A 10,131-nucleotide genomic window follows, 5' to 3' on the forward strand; every position below is an offset into this window, starting at 1 on the left:
TCGAGTGAAGAACTGGTATGTTCCCAAAAGACTTTTTCACAACAATAGATGGGCAAAAGTACATAACACGAACCTTTTAGTGGGCTCCAAAAATTATTTATCCCCCAGGGGAGGAAGAAACAGCTGCACAGGACCCATTTGCAGCTCTCTAGTTCTTGAGCTGGTTTAATAACAGTCAATGTGCACTAGAAGTGACCAAAGTATATGCAAAATGATTACATCTGGCACAAAAATTGAACAGAGCCCGACATCTTTGGTTAGTTTTGTGCTTCTAAAATAGGCACATGCCTTGCGCTTTTACATGTGTATTCCAGAAGATATGACTTCTGTTAATATGTGCCCAAGGAAAGTGAAGGTTTCGTACTTTCAAACTACATAGGCATGTTATTTCCATTAGAATTAGTTCCAGCTACTACAGCACCTTACCTATAGCCAAGCCACAGTGGTTTGGGATGAGGATCCGATGTTGTCTGGGCTCATTGAAGTTTGAGAGACTTTCTCAAAGTCAAAGTAGATTTTAAGGTTATTAATGGACTGAGATTGAGTATTTTATTCTGTCTCTTGGTCTGATTCTCCTCTTATGCTGTTTTTGCTGCCATGATTTGTTATCTTATCTTCTGTAAATCTTTAGGTGTTGCCTAGTCTTTGGTACTGATCTCATATCCAAAGAAGTCAGTGTCAAAATTCTCACTGGCCTCAATGGTGTAAAATGTTTGACACACACTATTTTGCTTTCAAGGACTCATTTATAATATATGCTTCTTGTTCACTCAGTGCTGGGTGGGACCCTCATTCATTCTTGATAATTAAACCAGAATGTGTGTGCTATACATGCATAATCAACCCATTTGGGGTATCTCTAATGCTTTTTTCCCACAGTATCTGAGCTCTGGTGGTGCAACCTATTGACTAGACAAATCTACCATTCAGGTGCATACGAAAATGTTTTACATTGCCAAACTGGAGCAGGAGATGATCAAACAAACAGTTGGGACTAGCTAAAAAATATTTCTTGGTGGCAGGAAATCAAGGAGAAAATGTGTTGCAGCCAAACCTGGAATTATAAGAGGGTTTGGTCTGTTGCAGTCTGTCTTTTTGTACTGTTATTCCTGCCCTCACACTCTTGTTCCAGTCCATGCACCCACCCCAACACACACATGCAATGTGAGATCTTTACAGAAACAGGCAGCAGCCACCTGTCACAAAATGCTAAGCAAGATCAATGCTAAGCTTTGGTGACATGGCATAGTGTAAAAAAATTATCCTGAGTTGCACATGATGAATTGAGTACTACATCTATCTAGTTTCAGTGCTGTACACTTCTGTTCAGTAGACTCACATACTAGGAAGGCTGCTACTGTATAGTGCCTTTCCTTGCTCCAAAGGATCTTTCTTTTCTTTCTCCTTTTCTCTCAGCTCTTGAACACAATGGCTATTGAACAGAATAATTGGAGATGTTTGCCACCTCTAAACAAATTAACGGTGGGTGCCAGGGAGGGCACTGAATAGGGAATAGATCACTATAGAGTTATCTGGCTCAGTGCACTCCCTGCATAGCATCCACTTCTGCCACTGTTGGACACAGGATACTTGGTTAGATGGACCATTGGTCTGATTTAATATGGCACTTACGTTTTTATGTTCTTATGCAATTGCCATGACGGCACATCAAAACAGATCTCCCTGCTGCACCTCCCTTGAGCTATCATGACTCTTGGTAACAAAACTAGAATTAATCTCTTATAGCGTTCTGCTGGAGGAGGGCAGATTTGAATCCCATCAGATGTTCCGGTGGGTGCTTTGTGAATAAATGCATCTTGCAACCAACCTCCTCAAGCCAGCGCACTTCACTCTTGGGCCTAGTTTAGCAGTAAAAAGATTGCAATTTTTGTTTCTATTGCTGCCATTTCTTTCCCAGTAGATTGTTTCCATACTGCAGGCCTCTGCTAGGGTGTGTGCCCAACAAACAGATGACACAGGATAAATGGTAGAATCAGCTAACCCGCACTTTCATAATTGATATTTGCTATAATGAGACTTACCTAAGATCTGTATTTTTTTTTCATACTCTGGAACTGGCTATTTTTTTTACTACAGAAGAATAATCCCACTTATTTTTTCTTTTGATCTTTATATAGTGCAGGTGTAGATTTTTTTTTTCATGTGCACAACTAGTTCCAGATATGTTCACTTTTTATTTATCATATCGCAAGGCAAGCTTTTACTTTGGCAGTTACTAATCAGGTGTCCCATAACATGGTGTTGCCTTAAAAGACCTTGCTTAAAGGTACTGTATAGCTCAGAGAAGTACGATTTAATATGGAGCTCTTAGCCTGGCATTAGTTCAAATCCAGTGCAAGAACTGACAGCCCTTACCATGCGATGATGACAACACAATCTAGGGATCATTGTTTCAGTAGGACCTATACACCTCATCAAAATCAAGATCAGACAAGCTGCTCCCACCCAATTCTCTTGTCCAGTTCAGTCAAGTCTACACACATCTGATTGTCTAATCTCACAGGCCCAATCTTTGGGTCCTAGAATAAGGTAACTCCATTCATTTCCATACTGTTCCTTAACAAGGCTGCTAATATTGGAGTGATTAAACCACAAGCAATGCTCAACCTAACACAAAGTACATACCCTGCACCGTGTCCTCCATGCTGCTAGATTTGTGCTTTCCAAGACAACATAATGAGATCCAAGGACTGGAAACAAAAGCGGAACAAAATCAGAGTCGAAATGAGAGTAGGGAGCTATTTATACTTAGGGGCGGCAGGGGCAAATCTAGGCGTGTGATGAATCCTGTTACCCAAAGGTTGTAAATCAAAGCGGGGTCTCTCTGGTTTACCTAGAAGTTACCGGGATGTGGGCATTACGTTGGTGCAATTCTGTGGTTTGTGCGAGGTGGGAGGTCAGACAATGTATTTGTAAGTGTGCGTGTGTGTGCGCGTGCAAGGGAGGGGGAGAGAAATGGTCTTTTCTGCCCCGTGGGAAAGATGTGCCTATTGAAACGTGCTGCTTTTCAGTAAAATAAATGAATAAAAAAAAAAATCCTTGTTGCCTTTTCTTCTGCTGTCCAAGGGTCATAATGGAAAAGCGAAGGGAGAGAGGGGGAAATAGAGCAGGGAAAAGAAACGGTGTTTTCAAACCTGGAATGTTTTATCCTCATTTGTATGATGTTGTTTTGTTGTTTGTTTTTCTGGGGGGTGTTATTCCAACACTTGAAAAAGGAGGAAATGTCAGGATGGCAGCGGGAAGAACCGCCACCTCCTCCCTTTCTCGTGAAACCCTCGCTTCCTTTGTCCCAGGTGGCTCGGACTCAACCAAAGCTCGTCCCCCATGCGCTGCGGTGAAAGGCGGCACCCCTGGGTGCTTGGCTCCTGCCCCACGCGGGGCTTTGACCCGGAGCAGCCCTGCCAGGCCCGGCCCTCGTCAGCCCATGGGGGCGAGAACACAGCCAGGGGAGCATCCTTACCTGTGGGGGGGGGCATCCCCCTGGTGGTGGGCCGGTTGCCATGGTGCTCTCGGGCGGTTGCTAGGATGCTCTGCTTCCACGGTTGCTATGGCAATGGGGCGTTCCCGGGGCAGGGCGGCTCCCCTAGTGACGGGGTTGCCATGGCGACGCGCCGCCCGCGGAAGCTCCGCAGTGCCGCCGCCAGGGGCCGCCCGCGCCCGGCCCGCCCCTTCCCGCGGGCGCCGGACGCGGAGGCCGGGCCGTGGCCTGGAGCCGGAGCCGGAGCCGAAGCCGGGGCGGGAGGTGAGGTGAGGTGAGCGCGGGGCCTCTCCGCCCTCCTCCGTGTCCAGCGGCTTTTCCCGCGGCCGCAGGGCTCAGCGCAGCCCCAGGCCCGGCGGCCCGCCGCGCCGCGCCGCGCCGGTGACCTCTGCCTGGGCCGCGAGCGAGCGGCTCATCCCCGGGCTGGAGCGGGCCCTCGCCCTCGCCCTCAGGGGCCTGCTGCTGCTGCCGCATGAGGGGTCCCGCCTCGGGAAGCGGCGACACCAGGCGCTCGGCCCGGCACTGGGGGGGGCGGGGGCTCGTCCGCGCGTCACTCCACTGCTGCTGTCGCAGGGGTCGCTCGCGCCCAGCCGGGCCGGGCCGGGCCGGGCCGGGGGGGCTGCAGAAGCGCCCCTGCGGTGCGGTGCGCGGCGGCGCGGTGCGGTCGTTTTTGAAACCTATTTGGTATCATATCACGTACGTGCCGCGCCACGGCATAGACCAGCGAGGGATTTACGTGTTTAGCCACCGCCGCTGTACCGGGCTGAAAGACTGACTAACTATTGATCTTTAGGCTACGAACGCGGCGTTTTACCACTTCTTGGATGCTGTTGCTTTTCACGGGTTGTAATGGATTTAGACAGAAGCAAAATGAACGAACACCCGAAAAAGAGGAAAAGAAAGACTTTGCATCCGTCACGGTACTCAGGTCAGTCTGGAGCTTGAACTGCGTTCAGGTTTCGGTGCACGGGGCTCGTCTTCAGAAATAGACTGCTGCTTTCTGGGAAACGAACGGATGAGGCGTGTGAAAGTCTTACGAGCTCAGAGGCGCGTTAACGTGCCTCCGTCTGAACTTACGGCCTCCGCTCTCGTACCCTGGTGCTGAGCAGGGGTGGACAAAATGCAGCCCGTGGGGCCTCTAAATAATTTGGAAAATTAATATGAATCTGCCCTTGGCTGCCTGTCGTGTGGCCCTCGATGGCTTGCCGAAACTCAGTAAGCGGCCCTCTGATGTTGAGCCGTTTAAGGTCACTGGCGTATCTGAAGGCTGATTGCTGTTCCCTGCTCGCTTTAAGCAACTTGTCCCATGCCACAATCTTGATTTCCCCATCTGTACAAAGGCACATAGAGAGATTGCAGTTCAGCATCTCCTGTGCTCAATAGTTTCCTTCCTAGTGCCTTCAGTGGTTGTTGGACTAACACTGAGTGTGTTTGAAAACTCTCCCTTTAATATCAGGGCAGCTGTTTGAAGATGGAAACCATTATTTCAATGCCATCTATTTCAAAATCATGGGCCATCCACAATCTTTAACAGGTGCTGATAATTCCCGTGACACAACTGTGACCACAGAGGTAGCCTTTGTATTGTTTTAAAAGTATGTATGTTGGTAGTTCAGCTGGTTGATCTCTGAATACTTTTTGCTTTTTCTGTCTAGATTCTTCAGGTGTAAATAAATACATAGACAACAGTGGGATTTTTTCTGATCACTGTTACAGTGTCTGTTCTATGAAGCAGCCAGACATAAAATTTTCTGAAAACAGAGGTAAGATTACAGTGTTAACACTTATGTAAGACTATCAAAACTCTGCCCGGGAAAGGAGTGATGCAATGCAGTTCATGTGTTAGCCCATCGATGTGTGCATTTAACAGTCTGCAAGGTTATTAAGTCATTTTAATATAAAACACAAAAATGGTAGAGGGCCCAAGAGTTCACAAAATTTACAACAGCAGACATCAGCATTTTAAAATGTTGGTTAAATGGTATCAAAATGATGCAAACAAATCAAGGATTCAGATCAAACAGGGTGCTTTGTCAGATGCTTCCTTAAATTGTTTTATTTAGACTTCCAGAGAACAAAAAGCTCTTTTTTATGGGAGTGTACTGTTAAATGTAATCCTTGAAGCATGGGAGAGCATGAATGTGAAAAGTTTTACTACATTTTTTTTCTCTTAATAAGATTAACAGTGAAACTCCACAAGTTTAATTGGAACATTCTAATTAAGGAATTGATAAAGGGGGGGGGGGTCATACGTTTGGAAACTTACGGAATATCTGTTCTACTTCAAAATTAGAAAAGCTAAAATTTCCTCTAAGGACTTTTTTTTAGAAATATTTCAACATAGCTGGTCTGCTATTAATATTTGTTTCTAAATTGAGGGAAACCTTTTGAATCTGTTGGTTGACTTCAGTTTGGGTTTATTTCCAGAGAATCATTGTATTGTGGTTGTCTCTAGCATAGGTTTTCATCCATAATTCATATACAAAGAAGGGGATTATGGAATTGTAGAATAAATAACTAGAAGCTCAGTTAAGAGAGATTTAGTGGAAGCATGTATAGAAAAAAACAGTGTGGTTTATATTGGAAGACAGGGAAACCACAATCATATATGGGAACCAGCTGCTTTTAGGATTTTTTTTTTTAACTTGGATAACAGAATTTGCCCTATTAAAGGATTATTAACTTTTCATTTTTATGGGGAGCTTAGGTCTGCTGCTATTATTAAGTGGCAAAAACTCGTGCCACCTTTATTTTGAAGGTTAACAGCTATGAAACAAATACAGGTTACACATCATTGGCAAGAAAATTGACTGGTTTTCTTTTTTTTAATTGTATTGATCAATTAAAATACTTCATTTTCAAACCTAGAGAATAATGCTCTGTTTTATTACTGGATATTATTAGCAGTGGGCACACTTGTATTCAGTTTTGAATACTGAAGACTGATCTTTTCCTGAGGGCTAGCGAAGAAATGTAATATGACTTGGGATCAGGATTCAGACAGAGCTAATTGCTGCTGCCCTCTCCTAAGCACATGGGAGCAAGTTTACAGGGACTGCTAGGTTGTAGAACAGCGTGCTCAGTCTTGGCTTGAGCAGCCTCACGTCATGATGAAGCACCACATACTAGGCCTCCTGTCATTAAGCAAATGAAGGCTGTTTTGGTTGAGTAACCAATGTGACTCTAGTTATTTTAAAGACATGTTGGTAGGGAAGTTGAAGTTGAATACTGAAAAGAACTTACTATATCCTCATAGGAAGATACCATGGTCCAGCACAGAACCACGATACGGATGATGATGGCAGCCCAGTACATGCTGGGACATCGCACTGGAGTGGGACCCAGTCAAATATCATGGGGTTGCATTTTATAGATTCAAGGAAGAAAGGTAAATATAAAAGTGCATTTACAAAAACTCTGCATGTCGTGGGCTTTGGAAAGCTGGGGGTGTATTTGGCTTTCAATGCAACTAGCTTTTTTTGTTTCTGCAATGATTGCAATAATAGAAGTGTTGAACCTGTAGACGGATAAACTGAGGTACATCTTAATAGTGTTTAATTTATCTGATACCCTATAAAACTTTCAGGGCTAGAGGAAAATAATACTTTATTTGTATTTGTGAATTGCTACAAAGGGCTGAAAACCAATGGACCAACCCAGCAATAGCTCATGGTCTTTTTAATCTGTAAATTGTTTCGTTTCTTCTCTTCTTGTAGAAAAAGCTGCTAATGGAATCTGTAAAGATATGTGCGAGTCTCCTATATTCAGTGACAGCCCAACTGAAGAGGAGAAACCCCTTGATATTCAAACAGTAGAAATTTCTACTACAGAAGTTAATGCCATAGAAGTTCATGATATAGAAACACAAACCATTTCACCTGAGAAGCTAGAAGCCGAAGACACTGAGGAAATACCTGTTGAAAGCTGCAAACTGTTTGAGAAGAACCAGGCTTTGAATATCACTGCTCAACAGAAGTGGCCTTTATTACGAGCCAACAGCAGTGGCCTGTACAAGTGTGAGCTGTGTGAGTTTAATAGCAAGTACTTTTCTGATTTAAAACAGCATATGATCCTGAAACACAAGACATGCACAGACACAAATGTTTGTAGAGTATGTAAAGAGAGTTTCTCTAGCAAAGTGCTGCTGATTGAGCATGTCAAAATACATGAGGAAGACCCCTACATATGTAAATACTGTGACTACAAAACAGTGATATTTGAGAACCTCAGTCAGCACATAGCAGATACGCATTTCAATGATCACCTTTATTGGTGCGAGCAGTGTGACGTGCAATTCTCTTCAAGCAGCGAGCTGTATCTGCACTTCCAGGAACACAGCTGTGACGAACAGTATCTGTGTCAGTTTTGTGAACATGAAACCAATGATCCAGAAGACTTGCACAGCCATGTGGTAAATGAGCATGCGTGTAGGTTAATTGAGCTAAGTGATAACTATAACAACAAGGAGCGTGGACAATACAGCCTCATAAACAAAATTAGCTTTGATAAGTGCAAAAACTTTTTTGTATGCCAAGTATGTGGTTTTAGGAGTAGGCTGCATACAAATGTCAACAGGCATGTAGCTATTGAACACACCAAAATATACCCCCATGTTTGTGATGAATGTGGAAAAGGCTTTTCAGGTATGTTGGAGTACTGCAAGCATTTAAATTCTCATCTATCTGAAGGGATTTATTTGTGTCAGTACTGTGAATATTCGACGGGGCAGATCGAAGACCTTAAAACTCATTTAGATTTTAGGCATTCGGCAGACTTGCCTCACAAATGCACCGATTGCTTAATGAGGTTTGGAAATGAAAAAGATCTTCTAAGTCACCTTCAGATACATGAGACATCTTGATGGTTTTATTTTGCATTGTTATCAACTTATTAGAATTAATGTAATTTCCAGTGGGTCATTATAATGTGATATTAAATACAGTTTTCATAGAGATTCCATAGTGGCTAATTTTTAATTACTCGTATACTTGGTGTTGGGAATTTTAGATTGGCAGTAAATAACCATAAGTATAATGTGATTGTTCAGTCATTAGCAGAGCAATTTAAAGGGCCCTCCTATCTGATAACATTCAGTAGCACTTGTATTTGACATGAAGGGGAAGATGGTTTTGTCTAGGTCAGAAAAATGGGTGAGAAAACTAACTTCTACTTTTACACTTTTAAACATCTTTAATATTATTGTTTAGCAAACAGGGCTGTTTGTTTTCAACTGGAAACCCCAGTTTACTTTATGGCAGCCAGGTGAGTATGTTCATCTTCAGCAAACTGCACTGACTGCTGGAGACAACCATGCTCCAAAAATGGCATTTTGGCAGATACTCCTAGCAATCCTTTTCACCAGTCTACAATTCCATATTACTCCTGCCGCCTTCTCGCTGCCAAGTCCTCCCACTCCCTACACTATAAGTCCCTAAACTTGACCTGTCTTGCATGTTGTGCTACCCCTACTCTGTTAGCACCCCCATCCAACTGTTCAGTCCCAACTGAACTTATTGAACAGTGCAACTGTTCGATAGCCATTTCAGTCCCCTGAGAAATGTCACGATTTCCTGCCATCTGCTACAGGCCTCCACATTTTTTAATGCATCTTTTTATTATTTTCTATAGTTTCCTTTTCTTTGAGATGCACCTATTGACAGGTGTCACCTATGTGGAGGTGTGATGATGGAAGTAGCTTTAGGGATCCAGTTAACAGTGTACCCAGAGGTGTAATCTTTGTAGGTACAAGGGGCCTAATTCAGCTGTCAGTGAAATGGGGTATGTCCCCGACCTCATTAAGAGCAAGACTGAGCCATAATTACCTTTATGGTTAGCATTACATGACTAAGAGCTAAGGTAATTTGCCTTATTCTCATCCCATGAATTCCAAACTTTCTCTCCCGTGTGCATGTCCAAGTGTCTAGTGTGGTGTATAATAAATTAAAATAATTGTAATCCTTTTCCAAACTTTTCACCCACCCGTTCAGATTGGATACTGCCAATGTCATGCTATCCTCTTTAAAAAGGAGTATGTATTCGTAAGGTGCTGTTTCTTTGCCAGGTTTCTGGCTGATCAACATTTAGACCTGAAATAAGAGGTGTTTAGATTCTGATAGCTATAAAGGTGAAATAGCCAGTAAGTAAGTAGGAGTTTACATTTGTCTGTATTGACTGTAAAGTTGTAATGTATGAAATTGTCCAATATAAGCTTTGTATAAACATAATTCATGTACAAGTATTTCTGTGGAGCTATGAGAATGAGATCTGTGTTAATAGCTCAGCACAAAATTTTCAAGTTCTGTGTACTGAATTCATAAAGCTAAAGATAAAATTTGGTCCTGTACAGCCTGCGGAAATCCTTTTTTGCCTCTCATCCTTTTCTTTCTGGAAACAGAAGCTATTTTGAGCTGGGTAGCATATGCTATTCTTAATAATAAACAACCTACCAGTTAGCCTTGCAGAAAGTATATTTGCTCATCTTTCCACCTTACACACTCTACATTCAAAGGTTATTAAAATGATTTTGATTCCTGTTACCCAGAAAATCCTATTTCACATTTATAATGGGATTACTGTAAATCATTGTTATACCACAATGATTTTTTTCTCATGAATTATCTGGTCACTCCATC

General features: G+C 43.0%; 1 protein-coding gene across 3 annotated transcripts; it reads left to right on the forward strand.

Annotated features, from left to right (window-relative positions):
* Positions 1–3,678: 3,678 nt before the first annotated feature.
* Positions 3,679–9,842, forward strand: ZNF639 (zinc finger protein 639). Of its 3 annotated transcripts, none has more exons than XM_014606242.3 (5): positions 3,679–3,768; positions 4,293–4,427; positions 5,155–5,262; positions 6,756–6,887; positions 7,216–9,842. In XM_014606242.3, exons 2-5 carry the CDS (start codon positions 4,349–4,351, stop codon positions 8,358–8,360), a joined length of 1,464 nt encoding a protein of 487 aa, XP_014461728.1. In that variant the 5' UTR covers positions 3,679–3,768; positions 4,293–4,348; the 3' UTR covers positions 8,361–9,842. The 3 variants fall into 3 exon arrangements, with proteins under 3 accessions (XP_014461728.1, XP_019334165.1, XP_014461729.1); XM_019478620.2 differs by having other exon boundaries at positions 3,685–3,763; XM_014606243.3 differs by having other exon boundaries at positions 3,690–3,773.
* Positions 9,843–10,131: the final 289 nt, after the last annotated feature.

This window comes from Alligator mississippiensis, chromosome 7 (assembly GCF_030867095.1).
Source record: "Alligator mississippiensis isolate rAllMis1 chromosome 7, rAllMis1, whole genome shotgun sequence".
NCBI classification, from domain to species: Eukaryota; Metazoa; Chordata; order Crocodylia; family Alligatoridae; genus Alligator; species Alligator mississippiensis.

Excerpts from the sequence above, each read along its gene's own strand:
- ZNF639 (XM_014606242.3), top strand. The coding sequence starts at position 4,349 with ATGGATTTAGACAGAAGCAAAATGAACGAACACCCGAAAAAGAGGAAA. Across the intron at positions 4,428-5,154 it reads GCATCCGTCACGGTACTCAG|ATTCTTCAGGTGTAAATAAA; the intron begins GTCAGTCTGGAG and ends TTTTCTGTCTAG. Across the intron at positions 5,263-6,755 it reads AAAATTTTCTGAAAACAGAG|GAAGATACCATGGTCCAGCA; the intron begins GTAAGATTACAG and ends ATATCCTCATAG.